At 53.2% G+C, this 26741-nt stretch overlaps 1 protein-coding gene across 9 annotated transcripts in view; it reads left to right on the forward strand.

The window, feature by feature from the left end:
- The first annotated feature begins 16158 nt into the window (after positions 1-16158).
- Positions 16159-26741, forward strand: part of UBE2F (ubiquitin conjugating enzyme E2 F (putative)) — a 52917-nt gene continuing 42334 nt past the window's right edge. For 4 of the 9 annotated variants that reach the window (XM_023259916.2, XM_045034685.1, XM_023259919.2 and 1 more), the window contains exons 1-2: positions 16259-16415; positions 20943-21076. In XM_023259916.2, the coding sequence (XP_023115684.1) occupies positions 20959-21076 (118 nt within the window). In that variant the 5' untranslated portion in view covers positions 16259-16415; positions 20943-20958. Of the gene's footprint in view, positions 16416-16674; positions 16819-20942; positions 21077-26741 lie in introns of those variants that run through there. The other 5 variants (XM_023259921.2, XM_023259918.2, XR_002744969.2 and 2 more) reach the window with 5 other exon arrangements.

Here is a 26741-nt window from a genome sequence, read left to right on the forward strand (position 1 = left end):
CAGTTTGGGCCAGTTATTTGTTGCTTTGTCCACGGGGCAGAATTTCCGAGTTCTTTACCGAAACTTCACTCATGCCTCTTGCCACGTGTGTTTTTAAATGGGACCGAAGTTGCTTTCCTATCGGCTAACTCCTGCTTTCCCGGCTAATCGTGTGATAGTGGGTAACCAGTTCCCTCTGAGCCAGGGATTTTCATGCAGATATTCTCGACCTCTGTGAGTCCCAGCTGGGGCTGCCCAGAGCCCATCAAACCGTAAACTGCCCGCCCCCAATGCCTCCAACAAGAGCAGAGCCAACCTCGTCTTTGCATCAGCAAACCTGCCCAGCCGAGCACCCACGTGTGGCGCATGGCGTGTTCTTAATCGGCGGGGGGGACAGATACGCCCCCTCCTGGCTGACCCGTTCTTTCTCAGGACCCCGTGCCCACCGGTCACGCGGACGGTCACGGGAGTAGGGAAGTGTTTCCAGGCTTCACACAAGCAGGGGGAGCCCCACGGCAAAGGGGTGATGGAGAGAGGCAGGGGGGCGGGAGACCACACGGGCACCCAGAAACTTCCATTCGTGAATGCCTTCTAGCACCCTGACACTTGCTGCCCGACCTGCCCCCAGTTAAGAGAGGCCAAATTTGGAGCAAGTTTGGGAGGGTTTCTGTGTGTTGCTACCAAAGAAGTTTGACTAGAGCCACGTGGACTGAACCGAAGACACGGCGGCAGGAATGGGGTGTGGATTCTCGGCACGGTCCAGAGGGGAGCCGCGTGGGTGTCCACATGCTGTTGTGTGCCCTTGGAGTCACAGGCCCAGACCCCCGAGCCCCCAGAAACTCCACCCTCCCTTCTCCCACCGCTAATGCTATGGAGTAATTGAGCATGTGCACAACCAGTGTTCTAGACCACCAGGCATCACGGCGGGGCCTAGAGGGAGGTTGGGGGGGAGGGTTCTGGTACGAGGCAAGCACTGGGAATGCTGCTGAGAGAGGCCTCCCCACCACCACCTCGATTAGGCCAGGTGACGGATAAAAAGAATCTTCTGGACTCTCAGACTCCTGCTTCTCCAAACCCCTTCCAGGAACCCAGGCTGTGCAGGAAAACAAAGGGGGCTCGCTCCCACCTGAGTCATCCCCATGCGAGGAGCCTTCCACTCGAACTCAGGCACGGGACCACAGTAGCGTCAAGGGAGAGGAAGCGATCTGCCCGGCCGGAAGTCGGGGCTTCATTACTGAGAAGGAAGAGAAGGCTGGGTGCTGGGGTAGCGACTAACCTCGCCCCTGTCCGGCTCTGCTCTGCACACCTCTGCTTATCTCTGTTCCTCAGATGCCCTCTGGGGAAGAGTGCCCCGAGGGCGAGTCTTCACCCGAAAGACCAAACCCCAAACCGGACGGCTCAGTCCCTCTCCCTTCTAACTCAGAACTAAACCCTCCCCTTGCCCTCACTGCCCACGAGCCACACTGGACATAGGACCCCATCTCCCTGCAGGGGTGGGGACCTGTGGGGGTGGGAGGATTGTTAGCATCACCCCCTCTGCCCACGAGTGCAGTGCCTGTGTGTGTGTGTGTGTGTGTGTGTGTGCAGAAAAGACCTTCAGGGATCTGTTGCTACCTGGGGAAAAGGGAAGGAAGCCGGCCGCTGGGCTTCTGTAAAATGCGATCCCGCTCGTGTGAGAAATGTTCTGATGCAGATATGGATACAAGGCTGTATTCATTTGCTGTGGCTGCCGTAGGAAAACCACCTTTATTCTCTTACCGTTCTGGCGGTGAGGAGTCTAACGTCAAGGTGTCTACGGTGCCGTGCTCTCTCTGGAGGCTTCAGGGGATAATCAGTTTCCTTGCCTTTTTCAGCTTCTGGAGGGAGCCTGTGTCTCTGGGCTCGTGGCCCCTCCGACACCCTCAAAGCTAGCAGCAAAGCATCTTCAAATCTCTGTCTCTCTGACCTCTGCGTCTGCCCTCACAGCTCACTCGCTCAGACTTCGACCCTCCTGCCTTCCTCTTATATTTACAATTAGGACCCACTTGGATAATGCAGGATCATCTCCCCATTTCAAAATCCGTCACTTAATCACATCTGCAAAGTCCCTTTTGCCACGTGAGGTAACATATTCACAGTTTCCGAGGATTAGGATGTGGACATCTTGGGGACGGGGGGTAGGTATAGCACAACGGCTATAGAAACTTTTGGAGAGGTTTGTCATGTAGTTGGGAGGGCCTCTTTTTTTTTTTATTTTTATTTATATTTATTCATTTTTGAAAGAGGCAGAGACAGAGTACAAGCAGGGGAGGAGCAGAGAGAGAGGAAGACACAGAATCTGAAGCTGGCTCCAGGCTCCAAGCTGTCAGCACAGAGCCTGATGTGGGGCTCGAACTCACGAACAGTGAGATCACGACCTGAGCTGAAGTCGGATGCTCAACAGACTGAGCCACCCAGGCGCCCCAGCGCCCCGGGAGGGCATTCTTTTAAAAGTATACTCGAGGAGCCTGGGTGGCTCAGTCCTTTCAGCATCTGAATTTGACTCAGGTCATGATCTTGTGGTTTGTGAGTTGGAACCCTGAATCGGGCTCTGTGCTGACAGCTCTGAGCCTCCTTGGGATCCTCTGTCCCCCTCTCTCTGTGCCCCTCCCCCGCTTGTGCTCTCTCTCAAAAAAGTAAACATTTTTAAAAAATAAAAAATGTACTCAATTATGACCACAAAGTTAGGGATGAAAGTAAATATTATTTAGAATGCAAAAGTAAATTGCAAATACCACAAACATGAAAAACAAAACAGGGAAAGGGGCACCTGGGTGGCTCAGTCAGTTAAGCTTCTGACTCTTGGTTTTGGCTCAGGTCAGTATCTCATGGTTCATGAGTTCAAGCCCCTCGTCGGGCTCTGTGCTGACAGTGTGGAGCCTGCTTGGGATTCTCTCTCTCCCCACCCTCTCTGCCCATACCCTACTTGTGCTCTCTCTCTCTCAAAAGAAACTTTAAAAAATTGTAATTTAAAACAGAACAGAAATAGATATAAATCATATATATACTTATAATTGTATTTTATATTATGTATTATATGTAAATATGCGATCATATTTTTCTGTGTTTTGTCATATTTGTAGTATTTCTTTCTTTTTTTTTTGTAGTATTTATTTCTTTTCCCACTTAAAATATCCACTTTCACCTCTAACATTGTATTCTTCGAGTATACCTTGTATGCTAACTTTGTACAATTGAGTATAGAGGGTTTTTTTTTTAACATTTATTTATTATTGAGAGATAGAGACAGACTGTGAGTAGGGGAGGGGCAGAGAGAGAGGGAGACTCAGAATCCGAAGCAGGCTCCAGGCTCTGAGCTGTCAGCACAGAGCCCTACGTGGGGCTTGAGCTCACGAACCACAGAGCCCAAAGTGGGGTTCAAACTCACGAACCGCTAGATCATGACCCGAGCCGAAGTCGGACGCTTAACCAACTGGGCCACCCAGGCGCCCCAAGTATAGGCTTTCTTAAAGAGAGCCGCCATCTTGTACGTCAACACTTAGACCCTAAAAGCCTGGATCTGTCCAGGAAAACATTTTTTCTGAAGAGAATGTAATTTTTTTCTTAAGTCAAGATCAGCTATGTCGTTCAAAGGAAATCCAATAAAAATCCAAAAGAACTAGAGAAACCGATTATAAATTCCTATGGAAAAGCAAAGATCTTAGAACCGCTAAGGTATTTCCGAGGAAAAGGGGTTGAAGGGATTTTCAACACCTGAGTTCAAGATCTATTAGCAAGGGGTAAAAATGAGAACAGTGCATGTTGGGGGTGCCTGGATGGCTCAGTCCATTGAGCATCAGCTCAGGTCATGATCTCACTGTTTGTGAGTTCAAGCTCCGCATTGGGCTCTGTGCTGACACTGGGGAGCCTGCTTGAGATTCTCTCTCTCCCTCTCTCTGTTCCTGCCCCACTTGTGTTCTCTCTCTCTCTCAAAATAAATAAACTTGAAAGAAAGAAAGAAAGAAAGAAAGAAAGAAAGAAAGAAAGAAGAAAGAGAGAAAGAGAAAGAAACTGTGTGTTGGTGGAAGGAGAGAGAAACAACTCAATGGAACGGAACAGACTCCAGAAACAGGCCCGAACACATATGGGAACTTGACATATGGTTGCCATGACCTCACACTTCAGCGGGAAAGAGGTGACCGCTCCATCCAATGGCACGGAAGCAACTGGTTTTCTGTATAGAAGAACAAAATACAATTGGATTCCTGCTATCACCATTCCCCAAAGTAAACTGAATTGAAGGATTAAACATTCAAATATTAGGAACTGTAAAACTATTAGAAGAAAAATAGAATTTTGCTTATAATCTCAGGGAGGAGGAGTTCTTCGTGAAAAAGCTCATACAGGAAAAGACTGATGGGTCCGGCAGTGTCCACAGTTAAATGGCGAAGAAACCATAACAAAGCACTAACAAGCCACTGATGAGAAGACTGCACCGTGTGTAATATATCTGCTGTATGTGATGCAGGATTTGTTCCGGAATGTGGAAGAGCTTCTACAAATCAGTAAGGAAAAGACAACTCGGTAGAAAAATTGGCAAAGGATATGAAGACGCATTCCCAGAAGGAAAACTCTAGACGGCCAATGGACACGAGGGGTGAAGCGCAAACTCCCCATTCAGAGACAAGCAAATTAAAACTGAGGAGAGAGACCATCTCGTACCCACCACACGAGTCTGCCAATGCCAGGAGGAACAGGGAAATGCAAACCGTCATATACTGCTGGTGGGCATCTTAAGTAGTGCAACCACCTAGAAGACCCATTGGGCAATTTTAGCAAAGTCGAACATGCGCGTACTCCACCAGCGGGCAATTTCACTTCTGGGGACAGGACTCGAGAAGATCCTTCCCTGTGCTGTGGGCTGCTGTTTCCAGATTGTTTACTGCAGCAGTGTTTGCAATAGCAAATCACTGGGAGCAACCTAAATGTTCAGCACTAGGAAACCGGATAAACAATTGTGAAATATTCTTAGGAAGCAATAACACATGTGCCTGTTAAAGTGAATGGTGTGGATCTCCATATAACAATACGAATAGGCTTCAACACCATAGGATGAAGTTTAAAAACCAGGTTGTGGGATGACAAGTACCTTTGTTCCCTGAATCAACGTACAGGTACCTAAGAGTGGAGTTGCTGGTTTGTGAGCATTGGTCCAAACCAGGAGATTCCACCTGTTCTCCAAAGCCAGTGCCAATTTCACCCCGTCGGTGCATGAGAGTCAAGGCTGCTGTGCATCCTGGGAGTGCTTCCTATTTCCCGGTCTTTTCATCAGTGATTCTGATGCGTGTGGAGACGTCACGTGGTGGTTTCTACTTGCCTTTCCCTAATGACTAGAGAGCAGGTGCCACTCTCAGTGCCCTTTGCCAGGTGGATGCCAGCTGGTTTTTCCTAGGGAATTCCTGCCTTTTCTTTCTTTCCTTCTTTTTCTCTTCCTGCCTTTTCTTGCTTTTGTTGCTTTCTTTCTTTCTGCCTTTTCTTTGTTTTCTTCCTGTCTTTTTTCTTTCTTCCTGCCCTTTCTTTTTCTTTCTTTCCCTTTCTTTTTTCTCTTCCTTCCTTCCTTTCCTTCTCCTTCTTTCTTTCGAGAGTGAGGGAGAGGCAGAGAGGGAGGGAGAGAGAGAGAGAATTCCAAACCGGCTCAGCACAGAGCCGGATGAAAGGCTCCAACCCACAAACTGTGAGATCATGACCTGAGCAAAACCGAGAGTGGGAAGTTTAACCGACTGAGCCCCCCAGTCGCCCTCTGCCTTTTCTTGTAAATGTACAGACTCATTACAGGTTCTGGATATGAATTCTTTGGGGGCTATTCGTATTGCAGGTATCTTCTTCCACTCCGTGGCTTGTGTTTTTACTGTCTTAACGGTGTCATTTGATGAAGAGAAATTCTAAATGTTAATACACTTCAATGCATCCGTGCTTTTTGTGTTAAGCAATCTTTACCTTCGCCAATGAAACTATTCTCCCAGCAGTTCTTCCAAAAGTGTACTGTTTTATCTTACACATGTGCCTTCCCGCCTTCTGGAATCTTAGCTCCTTCGCAAAGTCTCAGTGGATGGTGGTGAGCCGTGGTGGGAGGGGGGCTGGCGTGGGGGTTCCGAAGCCCATCCCGGGGCAACGGCCCGGACCGTGTAGAAGGCCTCCCCAGGCCCGGTTTCCCCGGCCCCTCTCTTCCTCCGCGCCTCCGCCGTGCCCCCCGAGGCCGCTCCAGCCCCGCGGCCAGCTCCTCCGGCTTCCCGCAGGTCGCGGCCCCCGGCCTGGGCTGGGGCCGGGGGAGCCGGGACGTGTGCCCCGCGGGGCCCGCTCGGCCCCGGAGCCGCAGCCCACAGCCCGCCCGTCGGGGGCCGCCCCACCCGGCGCGGGCGGGACGCGCGGCGGGGCGGGAACTGCGGGGCCGGGGCCAATCCCCGCGTGGCCGCCGGCCTTACCCCCGACACCCTCCGTGTCCTCGCGCCCCGCGGCCGCTCGGGCAGAACGAGGATCGCCAGTGCCGGGGGAGGCCCCCGAGGGGCCGGGGCGCGCCGCCAGGCCGGGTCTTAGCCGAGAGAATGGGGGGGGGGGGGGGCAGGAGGGGGAGGTGACGGGGACGGTGCCGAGAGGGGACGCCACCCGGCGCCCACCCGCCGCCCCTGGGCGCCCGCGTAGACGCGGCGGCCCAGGGCCCTGGAACGCCCCCGCGGCGCCTCCACGTGGCCCCAGAACGGCCCCGTCCCAGAGGAGCTAAAGGTGGGCGGGGGCTTCCCCCTGGGGCGGAGATCTGGAAACAAGGTGGACCGAGCCCTGGCCGGCACGCTGCCCACCTCCTCCTCCGAGCCCCCACCTGCCCCTCCGAGCTCCCTACCTCATCCTACCCCGAACCCCCCACGTCCTCCTCCCCAACCACCCCCCTCCCCCCGTCTTCCGTCTTCCTCCTCCAAGACCCCCCCCCCCCCCACCGTCTCCCTTGGTTCACAGAAGCTGCGAAGGGGGCTGGGGAGGAGGCTGACCTGACCTGGCATTCCCTTGCTGTCCTCCCTCATCGGTGACCGAGGTCAGGACGGGGCCCCTGTGAGTGGACAGATGTCAATTGGCAGGAGCTGGGGGGAGGCCGCTTCTCCCAGGACATCCTTGGTATTAGACCCTTAGCATCCCAGGTTATTTCCAGAAGTCTCTCTGAGATACCCATAAGAAACTGGAGGCTCTTCTCCGGCCAGCGACCCTACATTTTGGGGGGCCCAGGGGGCCCCAGCCTAGCAGTGTTGCAGCCCGCACCCAGCTTCTGTATCTGGAAGGTGAGAGCCCCCTCCCACCAGGTCCTTTGCAGAGTGCAGTTCCCGCCCCTCAGACAGCCCTTGAACTGCCCTATTTTGAACCGGGTCCTAGATTCCCTCCCTCCTCTCCCCCACCACACAAATCAAACTGGTGCAGGGTTGTATGAAGTAGAAAGAGCCCTGTTCCCTCCCCCACCCCATCCTGTTGCCCCAGAGCAGCTGTTAACAGTGGTCTGATAGGTTTGTGGGTTGAATCCCGTCCCTCCCCAAATTCCTATGTTGAAATCTTAATCTTAGCCCCTCCAACCTCACAATGTGACTTTAACTGGAGACAGGGTCTTTACAGAGATAAAATTTAATTGAGGTCATGGGGTGGCCTTAATCCACTCCGACTGACTCCTTGCAAGAAAGAGGAATTTTATTGAGAGAGAGAGAGAAGGAGAGAGGGAGAGAGGGAGAGAATCTTAAGCAAGCTCCACGCTTGGTGTGGAGTCAGACTCGGGGCTCAACCCCACGACCCTGGGATCGTGACTTAAGCCGACTGAGCCACCAGGAGCCCCAAGAAAGAGGAGATCTGAAGGCAGAGGCATACACACAGGGAGAAGACGGGGTCCACTCGCTAAGGAGAGTGGCCGGGAACAGAGTCTCCCATGCAGCCTCAGAGAGAACCGACCAACTGCCCGCACCTTCATCTGGGGCTTCTTGTGTCCAGACTGAGAAGCACATTTTTGTTTAAGCCACTTGGAGCAGCACTTCCCTCCGGCAGCCCTAGCAAACTAATAGATACAATATGCTTGTAAATATTTTCTAGTAGTTTGGAAACTTACCTCTGTCTAAACTCACTGTTTTTACAGAAATGCCATTATCTTATTCATGCCACCATGCCACTAACTTTTCCCTTTTATGATACATGATGTGCATCTGCTCCTTTTTTTTAAATTATTTTTTTTTTATTTTATTTTTGAGAGAGAGAGACAGAGCGAAAGCTGGGGAGGGGCAGAGAGAGGGGGAGACACAATCCGAAGCAGGCTCCAGGCTCCCGGCTGTCAGCACAGAGCCCGACGTGGGGCTCGAACCCGTGACTCACGAGATCGTGACCTGAGCCGAAGTCGGACGCTTAACCGACTGAGCTACCAGGCACCCCAGCATCTGCTCATTCTTGTAAGTAGCTGCTCAGAGGCACTCCCTGCACCCCCTGCCTTTCTTTCCCCAGGACTCTCTGGGTGGAGACTTAGGTGACTTCCAGGCTGCTGCTCTGAAAACAATACGGTAGTGATGGGGTGATATTTCCACCTATCTCCCACCGGCCACCCACGTGGAGGCTGGCTGTCCTCTAGAGGCCGGCTGGGCCTTCCTGGGGCTCAGGTCTCCCTCCTCCGAGCTAGAGGATTCGTGGCCGGTTCCATCAGGATGAGCTGCTAGCACAACGGCCACCTACACCTTTAACTCTTCCAGGTACATTTTGAGAAACCTAAGGTTTGTGGTTTTCTTTATCCAGATCATGCCCATTTGCCATTAAGGTCATTTAAAGAGTTTACGTGTCTTTCTGCCCCACCCTCCACCCCCTCGTTGTAAAGAGGGTTGTTGGGGCACCTGGGTGGCTTAGGCAGTTGAGCGTCTGACTTCACCTCAGGTCATGATCTCATGATTCATAGGTTCCAGCCCCACGTTGGGCTCTGTGCTGACGGCTCGGCTCGGAGCCTGGAGCCTGCTTCGGATTCTGTGTCTCCCTCTCTCTCTCACTGTCTCAAAAAATAATAAACATTAAAAAAATAAAACATAAAAAGGGTTGCTTGATAACGTCTAATTGGTTGCTATTGGTATGGAAAATATACCTGTTGATTTTTTTTAGCAGGGTCCCTGTGTTCATCTCCCTTATTATTTATTCCCTTTTAGTTTTCAGTGGCCAGCTTGGATGTTCCCAGGAGTTGATCGCATTGTCTCGTTATGCAATGGTCATGTTGCCTCCTCCTTTCTAATAACATTCTATTTCTGGTGTCTGCCTTACTCAGCCAGGCAGAACTTCCAGAATAATACCAGGTAAACCGGCGAGGGGGGGTATTTCTTCATCCCACTCTCTGTGGCCCCTCCATCCTGTCCTCGTGGTAATCTGTGGAAGTGCTCCCAAGGGCTGTGCTCCCAGCCCCTCGGATGGAGTAGTGACTGCTTCCCCCACACCCTGCATTGGGGCCTGCCGTGAGGCAGACCGCATTTTCCTGTAGAAAATGTCTATTCAGAATCCATGAGTGGACCTGAATGCACTGGATGGATAGCACCTGGGGGGACAATTGTATGGGCACAGGGATTTGACCTGAGGCTAATCTGTTATCACCATCAGTTGCCATTTAGTTCAAAGTGACTGTCTTCTGGGAATTCCGAAAGGCTTTGGAAGCATGGTATGGATTGCTTGGGTTTTTGGGGTTTTTTTAAAGCTTTTATTTATTTATTTTGAGGAAGAGAGAGACAGAGACAGAGAGAGAATCCCAAGCAGACTCTGCACTGTCAATGCAGCCTAACACAGGGCTCGATCTCACAAACCATGAAATCGTGACCTGAGCTAAAATCAAGAGTCAGATGCTCAACAGACGGAGCCACCCAGGCGCCCCAAATCAAGGCACACCGGATCGATCCCTGTCCAGGGAAAAACTTAACGTTTCTTCATATTTATTCCTGTAGCCAGTAGCAGCCTTAAACCACTTATTTGATAAGACCTGTACTCCAAGTGAAGGATCGATCATGTTTAAAGGAGACCTTTGTGTTGCTATGAAGACAATATATGCACAAAATAAATGAAAGCTTAAAAAACAGAAAATTCAAAGTCCTGCTGCCCTGACACAAAAATTATATTCCTTTTTGTTCATTTACGTCTTGTCTCTGCCCGTCTATCTTTTTCAGAATTGCAGTCGTTGAGTTAATACAATTTGAGCGTTGTTTGCTTCATTTAATAAATGCGTTTGTGGTTCTACGTAATCTGCAGAGTGATCAAGCTTCATCGCTGTGTTACGTTCCCATAAGTAACCGAATGGTACTTTACTTAACCATTTCCCTAATACTGAGCATGAGGTCGCTTCCGAGTTTTATTTACACACACAGTGAATATTTTTCTGCCAGGGCTCTTGCGGCTTTTGGATTACTTCCTCAGGCCAATCCCTACAGTGGAATCACTGCGTCAAAAGGGGGTGAGGCTTGTAGGACGCCTATGGCCCTCCTAAGGGGCTGTGCTGGGTCCCCCGATGCCAGCAGAGCAAGGGTGGCCCAGGTCCACTCTGCATGGCGGCTCCTTCTCTTCATAAATAGGTGCCACAGCATCGCTGTCACCAGAGTTCCGGAATAAGGTTTTGGTTGTGATGGTTCTTCCCTCCAGTCTCCAGCCAGAGGCATCTGTAGCCGCAGCGGGTAGGGCTCCACACAGGGGTGGGACTGCCTTGGGTGACCCCGGTGTGGTCCTAGGGATTATAGCCACGATGAAAATCATGGACACCATCCTGGACTGTTAGAAATGCTCAGAACATGGGAAGGCTGCTCCTGATCACGGGCCTGCCTTGTTCACTGAAGTGTTTCTATCAACTCCAATGAGTAAACACTTTCAACCATGTTTAAGGGAAAACAGTGTTTTGTGGCATTTTGCCAATAGTGCTCACTCAAGTGGACAGCGGCAGCGATCTCAAGTAACAAAAACTGGGGCGCCTGGGTGACTCCATCGGTTGAGCGTCCGACTTTGGCTCAGGTCATGATCGTGCGGTCTGTGAGTTCAAGCTCCTCATCCGGCTCTGTGCTGACAGCTCGGAGCCTGGAGCCTGCTTCAGATTCTGTGTCTCCCTCTCTCTGCCCCTTCCCCTGCTCATGCTCTCTGTCAAAAATAAAAGAAACATTAAAAAAATTTTTTTTAATAAAATAAAGTAAAATAAAGTAACAAAAACTCTAGGTACTATACAAAATATAGAACCTCAGGGCACCTGGGTGGCTCAGTGGGTTAAGCGTCTGACTTCAGCTCACATCATGATCTTATGGTTCGTGAGTTCGAGGCCCATATCAGGCTCTGTGCTGACAGTGCTCTCTCCCTCTCTCTCTCTGCCCCTCCCTGACTTGTGCTCTCTCTCTCTCAAAATAATTTTAAAAATATATAAAATTATATATAATTTAAAACAATATATATTTTACATATAGGTTTTATATATATATATATAAACCTAACAACTTAGCAAGACTTCACTGCAAGAGTGGGTTCAGTATTCTGATTCCTGTGAATGTGCTATGATGAGCCCTGAACCAATGGTACCCACCTTGACCACATCTGCAAAGTCCATTTCACCATGTAAAGTAACAAATTCACAGGTTCCAGAGATTAGGACAAGAACGTCTTTTGGGGGCTATGATTTAGGCCACCATACAGGGGCACACACACACACACACACACACACATGCATGCGCATGCACCTTCCTACTATTTACGTCCCCTACCAGAACTAAACTTTAAAAGGTAGCAGTTTTCAGCAGCAGCCTAGAAACAGCTGATAATATGAATCAACCTCGGTTAGTGACTAATACAAAAGACTGTGAAATGCAAAACAGGAGAGAGTGTGACAAAGGAAGGCGGTATTTCAATACGCTTCCGCAAGAAAGTAAAACCAAAGGGCTCTGGAGGAAGACAGCTTTGCTCTTTGCTCAGAGCTTTGCCAGCGTTGGGGCCGATCTGATGGGCAGCCTGGAAGGGGGAAGAATCACGTTAAGTGCAGCCCGCGGGATGGGGCAGCGAGAACAGGGGATCGTTTACAAACGTCTCCATTCCAGTTACAATGCAAGAACCTTGTTAAAATGTGCACAGTGTTGCTTTAGGGTGAATGAAGAAAATCTCAGTCGTGTAATATTTAAAACAGCACTGTGTTTCAGTCCCTTTCCAGGACAGTTGTCACAGCCTGTTTTATTATCTTTCAAATAAAAGGAAACTGATGTTTTCCCTGGAAGCTAGTTATAAGAGCGGTCGAAAGTTAATTACACCAGATATATAATTAAAGTCATAGTACTTGAAATCTAATTGCTGCCTGGATAGCCCCTCACACCACCATCACCACCACCACCACCACCACCATCATCATCATCATCACGAGCTCCCATCTGACCCAACTGCACAGAGCCTGCCCCCTTCCTCCTGCCACAGTAGACACCAGAACTGGGTCACCAAGACTACCAATGGGTCTTACGTAAGACAACTCACCCAGGTCCCCATAACCACTTCTGGCCACTCTGCTCTCCTCTGTGCCTCATCCTCCCCTCCAGATTAGACCCAGGCACTTTCACCCTGAAAGGCCCAATGAAGCTTTTCCTAGAAACGAGGAACCTATCTCCAAGCACCCTGTCTCCACTTCAGGCAACAGAAAGCACCAGCAAGACCTTGGGTTTTGTGCATTTGTTTTCAGCCTCTCCAGTTGGATTCTCACACGAGGGCTATGGTCAGCATAGCTGTTCTCCCCTTCTCATCCTCCATGGTCTCTAAACTCCAGTGGGACAGACAGGTCTCCCCCATGCAGAGAAAACCTCAGGAACCACAGTTATAAACTTCCCTCCTCCCCTCTGTGCTAAATCCCAGTGGTAAATTCTCTACTGCCAGTTCCCTGGGGAGCTTGTGCTTTTGGAGGCCAGGGTCTGTCCTTTTCTGGCTCTCAGCCCATGGCAGACACTCATCATATAGTTCTTGTCTTGTTGGAATAGATTTCAGAAGACACATAGGGACACAGGATCTGTGTGTGTCAAGACGTGTTCTCTCCAGTACCCTGGGCCTGGCTCCCAGGGAAAACTGGGCCTGGCTGGAAGGCAGGATGTAGCCTGGAATAACGTGGAACAACACAGAATAGGTTGGGGCAGGTACCAGCTGAGGGCCAGGCTGGACCCTTCTACCCACATCTACTCAACATCTAGTGTCTCCAGGGCTATTTCCCAATCCATGCAAGGGACTGGGTTTGGAACATCGCTAAGGTCTTGCCCTGGGAAAGCTTGGAGTCCACAGGACACTGGGGCAGGAAGGCATGAGCATTAGACCCCGTGGGCCTGCCTCCGATGCCAACTCACCCAGACTGTAGATTTTACCTCTCACGGAAACACCCTACCCTGATGGGGTGCCGCTGATGTGGGAAAGCTCTGCTCCATCCACAGTGAAAGCAAGAGGGCGGTGTGGAGTGGGTGGCTAAGGAAGGCGCGCTCCTCCAGGGCTTTACCGACAGAGGTCACTCTTCCTGCCCAGGGGGGCCTCACCCGAACAGCAGGCACCCAGGCTCTTGCAACAGGCATTGCTCATCAGCCGGCAGGCTGCACGAGGCTGAAGAGTGCCTGGATCCCAGGCTTGCCCAATACCTCGTCACTCAGGTTGGGGAGCCCTGGGCCAAGCCAAGCCAGCCTCTGGGGGCAGTCGTGCAGCCTGTGTATCCAGAGGCAGGCCTAGCTGCAAACAGAGGACCTCCCCTCTCCGTGCTCCAGCTGGAAGTCCTGGTTCAACTCCTTCAGGTAAGGGTAGAGGAGGTGGGAAGGACACCTGTGGAATCGTCTCGACTGGCTCTTCCTCTAGCACCCAAACCCCTCCGGGAGGCTCACAACTGAACCTCTACCCTTCCCTCCCATACGTGCACACAGTGGGTGTTGTGATCCAAGCCCAGCCAGTCCTCCCAGAGGATGGGAGATTGGGAGGAAGAGGGGAGCTCCCTTGATGGCCTGGGTTGTAAAGATGTGTCCGAGGCCAGGCCCCAGCTCCAAGCAGGCCTCTGGGAGGACATGGCCAGGCTCCAGAGGCCAAGACTCAGATAACGAGAGGCCTGCCCATGACAGGCTCCTTAGGCTGCCCCCCAGATCCCCAGAGCTGCCCTCCTTGGCTTCTGTGAGCACTCCAGCCTTCTCAGTCTTCTGTGCGTAAGCTTCCATTTCTGAAGAAGACCCGGATGATGACAAATTGATTCTCTGGGAAGCAGGAGGGTTAACTTGACCCCTTCCCTGGCTGCTGGGACCACCAGCTGCTAAGGGGCATGGTGCGCTGGGTGAGGGCAAATCCCAGCTCTGCCACGTCAGGGACACCAGTTAGCTTTTGTGCTTCAGTTTCTGCATTTATGAAGTGGGGATATAGTAGCCCACCCCCGCCCACCCCGTTATCTGCAGGGGATGTGTTCCAAGACCCCCGATACCAGTTAGTACCAAACCTTAGACTGTGTTTTCCTATACATACATACCTATGATAAAGTTTAATTTATAAATTAGACACAGTAAGGGATTAACGACTAATTACAAAACTGAACAATTACAGCAAGATATTGTAATAAAAGTTATGTGAACGTGGTCCCTCACTCTCAGAGCCTTATTGTGCTGTACGCACCCTTCCTCTTCTCGCGAGATGAAGGGAAGTGAATGTCATAGCATTAGGCTAGTCTTTACTGGCCTTCTGACAATCCATCTGAAGGAGGATCCTCGGCTGCTTCCTGGCTGCAGTTAACTGAGGGTAACTAAAACCTGGGAAAGCAAAACAGTGGATGGGGGGGGGGGGGACTACCATAAACAAAATACCTGATTCTTGAGGTGGTTGTGAGGGTTGCACGAGTTTACAACTTAGTAAGCCTGACATAAACATCAGGTGAAAAGACAAGGCAGCCTCACGAAATGGGAGCTAGAAATGGCGGCATTTATCCACAATGGTTAAGATTGGGGGTACGGGGCAGCCTGACTGTACAGTGGCCCCTTAGAGAGTGAGACCGGCCCTCAAGTCATTCCGGTGGTACCTTCACCGGCTGCCTTGTTTCCAGATCTTCTTTTCTCTTGCCAGGACTTCTGCAACCAGCTCATGCAGTACTCCCAAGCAGATGGGTTCTGACCATCTGTTATGTGACAGGATGGGGGAGGGAGGAGAGGATGGGGAACACGGCACAGGAGGGACTGAGGAGCTGAACTTAGGGAAACAGGCAGTGGCAGAAGCCTCCGGGACCGGGAAGGGAGAAGCACAGGACTCCAGTGTAGTCACAGAGGGACACCTGTACCGCCCACACTTTGGGGCCTCTCTGAACAAGTGGTGTCTGAGCTTAGGAAACAAGAGTCAGCCAGGCAAAGGAGGGAGTGTTCCAAACCAGAAGGGATAACCAAGAGTTGTGTTCCTCACTGGTCTTCCTGACTCCGGTCTCCTCCCTGCCTGGCTCCTCTCCCACCAGCTCACTGAGAGCCAGAAGCTTCTTTCAGAAAGAAAACTTAGTCACTCCCCATTCAACGGGGCTTCTGGAAACAAAATTCTAACTCCTTGGCTCTTTCTTCCCAGTCCACGTGGTGAACCTCATCTTTCAGATGGCCATTCCTCCAGGACCCTTGTCTGATTCCACACCCACCCCCGAACCCAGCGCCTATTTCAATCACAGAGACAGACACGGACGTGAGAATGTGTACTCAACAAGCTAGAAATCTAGATAAAGTACTTTACAGATGTGTAGGAGACGAAAAGGGGAATAAAAGCCTTTCAGATAAGATCAGGAAAGCGCCGATGCACTCCTGCAGGCTGCGCCTTAGCACGCCGGGGGTTGGCGACTGCTGCACGTCCGACCGCTTCCCCCCGCCTCCCCCCCCCCCCCCAGGCTCTGGGGCGGCCGGTCCTTTCCACCCTGGGCACTGTGCCGGGTACACAGCGAGCGCCCCAACCACCGAGGCGGTCAGCTGGTGCCCAGCACCCCTGGGCCGCAGATCAAGGCGCGGCACACGACGAAATCAATGGAAGTAGGAACTGCAGCTCCGAGCCCCGGACACTCGGGTGCGCAGGCTCCCGGAACAGCCTGGGAAACCCCGCCCCTGGCCGCTACTCTCCAATCAGCAGAGGCGGCGAGTTCACGCCCGCCCCCGGACGCACTCTCGGCCAATAAGCGAGGCCCGGGCGGCTAGTCGCCGAGCCCAGCCCCGGCGGGCGCACGCCGCTGTTCGCGTGTCAGGCTCCAAATAAAGTTCGTCGGGGCTTTGAATTTTTTTTTTAAAGCGCCCGCTGCAGTCGCGGCGGCCGCGGGCGAGAGCGGCCGAGTCCCCGCCCCGCCACTTCCGGTCCCGCCGCCCCGAGCCGGTGCGGCTGAGAGGAGCCGCGTCTCGCCGCTGCTGCCGCCGCCGCCGCCGCCGGCAGGCCGGGCATGGTGTTGGGTGCCGGGCCCGCCTCGCCTGTCTCGGGGTGCCCAGGTGAGGAGCGCGCGGCCCCGCGGCGGGCGAGGGGCGGCCGCGGGCCTCCAGGCGACGCCGGTGCCGCGGGCGGGCTGGCGGGCGGCGCCGGGGCCGCCTCAGGCCGCGCGCTCCTCACGGCCGGGGGCCGGGGACGCGGGGCCGGGCGGCCTGGCCGGGAAAGGCCGGGGCGTCGGCCGCCGCCGGGCTCGAGGGGCAGCCCGCAGCGAGCGCCTGCTTGTGCCGGCGCTCGCACGGCCTCGCTCGCGCCCGCCGTCGCCGGGGAGCTGCCGGCCGCATTGTCCAGAAGGCAACGGAGCCCAAGGTCACCAGCCCGCCGTGGCCGGGGGAAGCGGGACCCGGACGCAGGCCGCCCGGCTCCTCCCCGCCTCGGGAGTCAGGCCGGGCCTGGAGAGCGGCGGGGGTGAGGAGCGGGACTCCCGCCTCGCCCGCCCGCCTGCCTGCAGCTGCCCCGCGGTGGGGGCGGCCGCGGCTGGGTGGAGGGGTTCGTCCGCACCGAGGGGGGCGCCGAGGGGGAGGGCGTCTTGGAACCATCTGTACCACTGGGTCTCGGATGCCAGACCTGGTCCCGCTGGTGTGTAATCTTGGGTGTGGCCCTCCGCGCCCTGGGCTCAGTTTCCTCATCTGTCACAGGAGGGATCTGGGCCCTGCCCTCTCTGCATTCCCTCCAGCCCCGGAGCGGGGACTGGAGGGATCGGGAGTGGCCGGAGAAGGTTTCCTGGAGGACATGTCGGAATCTGCTGTCCTGAGGAAGGAGTAGGATTAGGTGGGAAGGGACGGAGGGCACTCCAGACCTGGACAGCACCAGATTGAACAGAAGCTTCCAGAAACGGGCAAGGTGCTGTTGAGGAGCAGGGGTTGGAGGCCAGCTTGCCGGAGGATTTCTGGCTGGGTGTGGGGATGAGGGTGAGTGGTGGGGGACAGCAGGGTGGGGGTGTGCGGCTGGAGGACCCCCACCCCGATTTACTAGTAGGCAGTGCAGGAGGGGGCGGGTTTGCGGATGAAAATAAAGGGTTGGGCTCCCAAGGTCTGTCAGCCAAGCAGGGGGGGTTTCAGGGCCGTCATTCTGAAGGAGGAGGGGAGTCCGTGGGCTTTTTTGTGCCCTGACTTGGGCCACTGTGGTTAGAGAAGTTGGTTGTCCCCTAGTGACCTGCAGTTCTACCTTTTACTCTGAGATTGGGACTTTTCCACAGCAGGAAGGATTGTAAATGACTTCCTCACCCCGTGAGCTGACTGGCCCCTGGTGTCCCTGCACAGGTGGCATGGCCTGACCCTGCGGCCGTAGGCCGGAATGCCGAGTAAACGTTGATGATGAGACTAGTAAATAGCACGCCAGAATCTCTTTTGAACAGTCAGAGCAACTCCCACCCAGAGGAGAAACTTGAATGGGCCAGCTGGGGCTTGTGGCATTTAGAGACCGTGGACGCCACTCGATACGGCTGATCTGTCCCCAAAAGTGCTGCCTTAACGGGGCGGAACTTGCGGCAAAGGGACCATCCAGTTTTAAGCCGGGTCTTCCGTGGGTGAAGCATATTACAGAAGGCAAAGAGGATTCGGAAGCAACGGCAGGTGTTCAGCAAGCGTCTTGACAGTTTGAATAATTCTTTTTGTTCCAGTCTCTTTGTGGAGAATTAACTTAACAGCTATGGAAACGTTCCAAATCAGGCCTTAGGTTTATCCCCGAAGTGGCCTGTGGTAATGATACAGATGGAGAGATAGGTGGTCATTATACACTTGGGTTTCTTAGAATGCTAGGAAAGTAAGTTTAGTCTTCCCTTCGAGGGACAACAAAACACGAGTGTCATTGTCTTTATCCCTTGCAGTCAGTGCCCAGTGTATTTATTAAGGGCCACAAATTTGTTGAAGCCAGGAATCCGACTCCGGGTGGGGTTGAGTTCGGGGCGTATTCTGCCCACTTCGGTGTGGGGTAGTAGGCTTATAAAAGAAGCCGAATCCTCAGGAGCAGTGACACGGAACAGTGTCTTGATGAGAGCCTTTCTTTGTCAACGACTCTTGCCAGGACCCTCTGAGCGGCTCCTTCGGTGCAGGTCCCAGGGAGCTGGGTGTGGACCAGGCGTGTGCCCTGCCCTGGCACTTGCTCCTCCGGACTCTTTGTTACAACTTTCCTAGGACTAGAACTCTCTTCACGCACACCGGGCTCTTGGTTTACGGTTGCCGTCTTTGTATTGGCATGGTCAGCTAGAGGGCACAAGCCGAGCAGACTTCGTGAAGGTGCATGTCTTGTCTACAGCAACCCTGACCATGTGGCAGGACTGATGTGCCCAAGGCTGGGTGTGTGGCGTGGGGCTTGGCTGGGGAGGCAAACACTGTTTTGTGATCCACATCTGCCGAAGGGATTCCCGACCAGATCATGCCAGGTGGGGACTGAGCAAGAGAGCCCAGCTGTAGGTGGTGCTGCAGGCGGGAGCCCCCATGGGTGTTTCTGACTCTGTCCCCCTGCCAGGCACCTCCTTGTGAGGTTCCTGAACGGATACCTCCCTGCCCTGGGTAAAGCCGAGAAGATGTGCATTTGGTGGTTATGGTCCAGGCTGCTGTGTAGGTTCACCTGCGGGGATGGTGTGGTCAGGTGGCAATGCAGAAACCAGTGTTGGTATCTTTTCGCGTTTGTGTCAGCTTTATTGAGGTGTGATTGAAGTACGTGAAACTGCACATGTTTAAAGTATGCAGTTAGATCAGTCTTGACGTACACGTACAGCCCTGAAGCCGTCACCACACTCAAGACCGAAATGTGCTCATCATCTCCAAGAGGGAAACTAACGTTTCTTCGGTGACTGCTCCTAGCAGCTGAGTGGCCCCAGATTAGGCCGTTCCTGGGCCCCCATTGTCACAGGATCCACATCAGTAAAAAAGAGTGGGAATTGGGGGTTGGAGGGAGAAATCCTTTCCAGATTTGAAATGTTAGGAGCTTGTGAACCCTGTGTGTAATAGAACCATCTTTTGAAGCATTTAGACCAATGGTTCTTAAAGGGGTTAGGTATGTGTTTATGTGTAGGTCACATACAATGCAGAAGATCTTATTCAGTATTTTTTTTTTTTTTTTTTATGGTACAAATAATGGAAAATAAAATCCACCAGTCTTTGGAGAAGGGGGAGGTACACAGAAGATGGTGTGAAAAGCTATGTTAGGAATCTGGGTAAAAAATGGTTACAAATAGGGGCGCCTGAGTGGCTCAGTCGGTTAAGTGTCTGACTTTCGGCTCAGGTCATGATCTCACAGTTCGTGACTTCCATCCCTGCGCTGGGTTCTGGGCTGACAGCTGAGAGCCTGGAGCCCGCTTCGGATTCTGTGTCTCCCTCTGTCTGCCCCCCGCTGCTTGCACTCTGTCTCTCGTATTTTCTCAAAAATAATAAACATTAAAAAAAAAATTCTTTTTTTAATGGTTACAAATACCAATGCGGGGGGGGGGGGTTCTTATTTTGGCATTCAATAGCTTGGCCTCAAACTAAAAGTTTTGTGTTTGGGTCAAGTTTTTCATTTGGAAGTTTTAGGTAATTTTCTTTTGAAAACAATCAGAGTGGTATTGAAAGGAAATAATATTAAAGTAACAAAGGAAATTATGGAAATATTGGGCTGGTGACCAATTTTTGTGTTTGATCTTTATTGTCCTTCCCAGTGAGCTTTCAGTGGGGGTGCCTGAAACACAGATGAGCTGGAAGCAGCCAGTGAAGAGAATCCAGTTTGGCGCATTAATTATAACTTAATATCCATGTTGATACTGCCTAAAAAATGTAGATAAGACACATCATAAGTAAGTGCAAAGATGGTTCTTAAGGTTCCAGCCACGCCTTTGTTAGAGGAAGAAGGAAAACAAAGCGTTGCGTGGCTCCCTCATCAAGGCTGATGCTCCCCGCAAGTCTGCAGCGGGCCGGGCACTGTGGGGCCGCACCACAGGTGCACGGGCCGTGCAGCACGGAAGGGCACACTTAACCGGTGGGTGGTGGTGAACCCACGTGGAACCCGTTGGTGGAGGCTCTGCTCGACCACCAGCTCAGGGGGAGCCCTGTTACCAGTACGTCCCAGGGCCTGGTGTCCAGTGAATGTTAAATGCGTGGCTCTTCCTTTTTAAGTTCTTTTTTTTTTTTTTTAAGGTTATGTATTTTGAGAGAGAGAGCAGGGGAGGGGCAGAGAGAGAGGAAGAGAGAATCCCAAGCAGGCTCAGAGCTGTCGGCACAGAGCTTGATTTGGGGCTCGAACTCATAAACCATGAGATCATGACCTGAGCCGAAATCAAGAGTCGGACGCTCAACCAGCCGAGCCGCTTAGGTGCCCCATGGCTCTCTCTTTAAAATTTTCATTAATGCCTTAAGAAATCAGACTTATACAGGATAGCATAGAGATTTCCCAAATTGATTGTGAAGGAATCCATTCTTAGGAACGCACCTCACATACTGAGTTTTTCTGTAACGAAGTTCTAGGAAACTGTTAGCCACCTTGTTTTATTGTCTTCGGTTTCCAGTCTTTGTCTAGAGATGTGTCCTTAACCCTGCCCTCGGTCTGTCTTTCAGGGGAAAGGTGGCAGTAATGCTGACGCTTGCGAGCAAACTGAAGCGGGATGACGGTCTCAAAGGGTCCCGGACGTCAGCCACGGCCTCCGACTCCACTCGGAGGGTGTCTGTGAGAGACAGGCTGCTTGTTAAAGGTGATGTCATCCATGTGAGCTGTTTTCTATCCTGTAACAAAATGAAGTCTGACTGGAGGCTCTTCTGGGATGCGAAGTGGCCTGTTGCTGAATAGAAATACTTACTTGAAAGTGTTGAAGGATGTGCTTGCTTGTCACTTCCAAGGACTTTGTACTGTGCGCACACTGCAGGAACGCCGACGGCAAGAAAGCACGGCGTGTCTCACGCACTCGGGTTGTGCTCTGCAGGGGCTGCCGGGATGCTAGCGGAAGGATGTCGGTGCTGGGGGGCCAGCAGGCCCAGGACTGGTCCCGGTGCCATCTGTCTGGCTGGTGTGCGTGGGGCCGGGGAGTCCCTTCCTTTCTTGTGCTCAATCACAAGAAGCTCCAGGGTCCCTCTCCCACACCACGGCACTAGTTTCTGGTCTGTACAGGGAGGGAGTGGGATTCAGTAATCTCTCAGCATCCTTCTGTACTTTATTCAAGTCACAGCCTGAGGAGAGCCTTGTACCAAGTAGTTCTCTTCACAGAGTTAATAACAGTGGCCTGGAACTCTCGTCTTTGGAGAAGGGTTTGTGTAACGTGTATGAGTGTGCGTGTCTGTGAATATGCCTGTGTTGGTACGGAACTTTTGCGTTCAGTCATTGAACAGACTTACAGCTGTCAGGTGCAGAGACAGTTTCCGAGGGTCATGAGACTACAGAAGATGTGGATCCTGAGAAACTTAGCAGAAGTCCATGGGGGAGGGGAAGAAAAAAAAAAGAGGTTAGAGAGGGAGAGAGCCAACGCATAAGAGACTCTTAAAAGCTGATAACAAACTGAGGGTTGATGGGGGGTGGGAGGAAGGGGAGGTCGGGTGATGGGCATTGAGGAGGGCACCTTTTGGGATGAGCACTGGGTGTTGTATGGAAATAAACAGTTTGACAATAAGTTACATATTAAAAAAAAAAAAAGAAATAGTTCCTGCCCTAAGAGCTTAGAATTTGCAGCACTTTTTACTTTATGGCATGTGTTTGCATTTAAGTGTGTAGAGCTAGGAAGCAAAGAAGGGCCACACAGTTAGGACTGCCTGTTTCATGCTGCAGCAGGCAGACCCCGTGAGGTTACTGGCATTCATATGTCCTGAAACGGACCTAACGGCAGGAGAGCTGGGATGTGTGAACGCGCTGTTGTCCTTCTCAGAAGCGAATCAGCGCCGCCCTTGGGCCGGAGTGGGGGCCAGGAAGGCGTCAGGTTCGGGGAGTCTTCAGCGGTGCCCTCCTCCTCACTCTTCCTGCACCTTGCCTTAGCTCGGGTTTATCTGGCCAGATGGATGATGGGGTAACGATGGAGGAAAAAGCATTTTTTACGTTTTGATACTCTACCCGTGCCGTCAGATTGAATTCAGAATTTGTGATGGCACTGCGGGAGTCAGGTGGGACGCGGGACGCGGCTCCTCACCTGATGGGCCTGATAGGACGTGAATCTCTTTCCAAGATGCTGGCTCGAGGGTTCCATCTGCAGAGGAAGCCAGGAGCCACGCAAACCGAGGAAGGGGTTAGCGGTGTTGACGCTGTCCTCAAGTGGAGGGTATTTTAGCGCCTGGGAGTTACAGTGAGGAAGGTCCAGATGTTAGCTGAGGAGGAGCAGGTGGGAAGCCACGAGTAGACTGTCCCGGCTGCTTTACCGAATTCATAGCAGCTTTTGTACACTGGGCACATGGGGCCAGGCCCTCCGTTGGACACTTTATAAGGCAGTTGTCATTTACCTTTTGCTAAGCCTTGCCAGGTGGGTGGTTCATTTTGTCGCTGAGGAACTGAGACTCGGGTTAAAAAACTTGCCCAGATTACAACTGTATTATTGTAGCAGGAGAGCCAGACCACGTTTTGGGGTGGGGCAGGCGCTGGGGGCGCAGACCCGGCAAGCAAGATCTGAATGAGCAGAAGTGCAAGTCCATTGAAAAGAGCATTCGGGGGGGGGGGGGGTGCAAAGGCTCCTGCACACCTTGCACCTGCTCAGGGATTCACCTGCCAGCTCTCAAATGGCTCTAGGACCCAATGCAGCCCAGAGGGGCCCATTGAGGCCCACAAAGCTGGATTCTGCTCCACCTCCCAGGACAGATGTGTTTGACAGGGTTTACAGGGCCCTGCTAAGGTCCTTGACCTTGTGAGACTCATCAGAGAGAGGTGCAGAAAGAACCACCTCATGAGGCCACCTGTTTCCATCCTCCTACGACACTGGTGATGATCAGGTTTCCGGGGTAGTTGTGGGTAGCAGGGCTCAGTAACACCCCTCACGTGGCCTGCCCTCTGTCTGCCCTAGGTGGCTGTTGGCCCAAGCTGGGCTGGCTGAGGGGTGAGCAGTTTGGGCTTGTGGTGGAGGGTGGGTAGAGAGCAGGGGTGGGCCTGACCTGAGACTGGGGGCTGTGAAAAACCAGTGCGTACTAAAGGGTGCTCTGATGGTCCCTGATCGCCTGGTCTGCACCTAGGGCACTCCTTTACTTGGCCGGGTGGGGCAGAGGTTTTCATTCTGCAGGTTTCTGATGGTGGAAGTGGTGTGTGGAGTCCAGGAGTCCGTAGCATTTTGGGGCACTCGGGGGGTGATTAGGGGAGGCCGGGGAGGCCCCCTCTGGGAACTTTGAGAGAAGTCGGGCGTCCGAGTTCAGTAAGACTGTCGTCCTGGGCTGTGACTTGGACTCACGTGAGAATGTTACTCATGAGGATCGTTAGGTTACACAAAAGCGTATTGCGAGTCGGTGCCATGGGCTGGGTTCCTGGGAATGCGGAATTTGTCAGCAGGAGCGTTAGGAAGCAGTGTCGCTGGGACTGATACCTGTGGAGGGAAAGGAAGGAGGCAGGCTTAGGCAGAATAAGAAATGGAGCTTTGGGGAAGGCCCCAGACAGCCCCTGCTTCGGCAGGTGCAGCCTTCGGAGCTGTCCCCAGTCAGACGAGACGGTCAGGTCTTCCTGCTCTGTGTTGATCAGTTGTCCACCGGGGGCTGCCCCGAGAGGGTTGTGGCCTGGAGTCGGGGAGTCTGTGCAGCCCACCCAGTTCCCAGAAGGACTGAGAGCTGAAGGCCATGTGCAGACAGCCATGTGTGGTGGGGGGAGGCTGGGTGGGGGTGAATCCTGTCGCCCAGAGGTTGGGATGTGGCTTGGTGCAGATGGCTATAGGGTGGAGCGGATGGGTGGGAGAGAGCAGAGGTTGGCAGGGCCAGTTGTGGCTGCACAGCTGAGGCTCCTGTTCCTGTTCTTGCCTCTGGGAGGCCGGAGTCCCTCGCCCTGGAAAAACCAAAGCCTGCCTGGGAGCAGCCAGCCAGGGGGGGCCTCTCCTGTGCTGGCACCTTGGTCATACCACCTTTTCATCCGCATCTCATGGGTAACTGTCAGGGACGTCCTCCAGGCTGGAACTGGGGTGATGCTTATAGCAGCAGCAGCAACAGCCCCTGGAGGCTGCAGAACAATTGAGTATTTCCAGGCTAAGACTGGGAGCTGCTGTCTGCCCTGAATCCTAGGACCTGGGGACACTGTGGAGAGCGTGTCAGATCTGTGCAGGTCTGGGCCGAACTGGGGAACCATGGCCAGTGTTTTTAGCCACAGGGCAGGTGGGACTAAGTTCCTGGTGGACCTTTATGGGGCCACTGAGCTAGAGTCTCATCCGGCAGAAGCTTAGCCCCTTTTGTACAATGGGATCATATGTGTCTTTGTGTTCTTTCCTTTTTTCACTCAACAAACATTTTAGTCCAGCTGTGTGCCAGCCTGTTAGTGACCCCCGAAGACCCCAAGAGGCTCCAGGCATGCCAGCAGGAACCTTTCACCTCTGTGAGTCCTTGTTCAGTGTGGAGACTTGGACCGAGCTGAGTTCAGGGTCAGTCCTGGAATTAGGGGAACAAGACAGAATGAATGTGTGCACCTTTATCCGTATCAACCCCTGCACCCCAGGTGGTTTCTGCTTCTGGGGCTGTGCCGTGTGGCTGTCCACGCTCCAGGCCTGGAGCAGAGAGGCCTGGCCACCCACCTGCATGTGTTCCCCAGGGTCTAGGGTGCAGATGTGTCCTTGGGGTGCCACGCGGGGCCTCAGGTGAACTGCTGTGAACACATGAGCAGTCTGGTCATGGGATGGGATAGGAAGGCCCGTTCCAGTGCAGTTCCTGGAAGAGTGGGGGAAAGAGAACCATTCATTGTTCTCCAGAGCTGCTGTTGTCATGCCAGGCCCTGCCTAGGACTCTGGGGGTGGGCTCGGGGTTGGGCTTGCCATGTTGGCAGAGTACTCAGCAGAACTACAGTATGTATGTATGTGTTATTTATTTATTTAACATTTATTTTTGAGTGAGGTGGGGGGGAGGGACAGAGAGAGGGAGACACAGAATCCGAAGCAGACTCCAGGCTCCGAGCTGTCAGCACAGAGCCCGACGTGGGGCTCGAACTTACAGACCGTGGAGATCGTGACCTGAGCTGAAGTCGGACACTTAACCGACTGAGCTACCCAGGCGCCCCGCTACAGTATGTATTTTAAGAAGTAGAGCAGTGGCCTAGAAGGAGGAGTCCTGCTAACATGGAGCTAAGGCAGCTGGCCCCAAGAATACCATTGAAGCTGCCCAGCAAGGTTGGTGGCCCCACGTGGGTGGGCCCGGTAGCCCAGGGGGGCGGGGAGGGTTGTGGAAGGTGGATGAGGTTTCAGGTTGCCCTTGTCCACTCCTGTTGAGAGTGGGGGTGGTGGGAGGCCTTGGGCTCCGTTCCCATCGACACCAGTCTCTGCTGCGGCAGCTGTGCTGGTTTTCAGGGTTGCGGCCTCGCTCCCTGAGTGTGAAAGGGACCGTGGGTGCTCTGGGCCCACACTCCGCAGTGTGCTGCTGAAGGGCCCTAGACGGAGCGGAAGGGCTGAGGTGAGGGTCCGTGGGGTCCTCGGGCCTGGGTGCGGGCGGTGCCGTCTCTGGGAGAGCTGATGCCCTTAGTTCAGGTGTCTCCCAGATAAGGGCACCGCGCGTGGATGCTGAGAGCACAGAAGGGGTGCTCAGTGCGTGAAGACAGGCGGGAAGCTGAGAGAAAGTTCTGGTCAAAGAAATCTCGGAGGTAGTGGTTCAGGCCGAAGGAGGTAATCAAGGCTTCTGGGAGGTAGCTGCATCGCTAACTGGGTGACTGGGTGGGGCGGCCCAGCTGCCCTGCCTGGTGGGGCTCGGAGCTGGCGTTTGCCAAGAACCACCTGCGTCTGTGACTGACCTTTTGTCTTAGCTCAAGCTGCCGTAAGCAAATACTATAGATTGGGTGGTTTCAGCAACACACATTTATTTCTCGTGGCTCAAAGGCTGGGAAGTCCAAAATCAAGGCATCAGCGGATTCGGTTCCAGTCAGGACCCCCTTCCTGGCCCGCAGGCACCTGGTGTCTCTTCTTCCAAGGGCACTGATGACATCATGAAGGCCCCACCCTCATGACCGCATCTAATTCTGATCGCCTCCTGAAGGGCCCACCTCCTGATGCCATCACATGTGGGGACAGGCTTAGGGCTTCAACATAGGAACTCAGGGGGAACACACTTCCACAGCACCTTTGGAATGCATTGGTCCCTAACTGCATGAGGAGAAGGGCTTCTCACTCTCGGGACATGCGCACCAGGAGCACCGCCAGCTTTCCGGCAAGTGTGCTTATCTGTTAAGCATTTCCTGAGCGACCTGTGTGTGTGCCAAGCCCCAGACCCGAGTGCTAGGGT

The sequence above is a fragment of the Felis catus genome, chromosome C1, assembly GCF_018350175.1.
Source record: "Felis catus isolate Fca126 chromosome C1, F.catus_Fca126_mat1.0, whole genome shotgun sequence".
NCBI lineage: Eukaryota > Metazoa > Chordata > Mammalia > Carnivora > Felidae > Felis > Felis catus.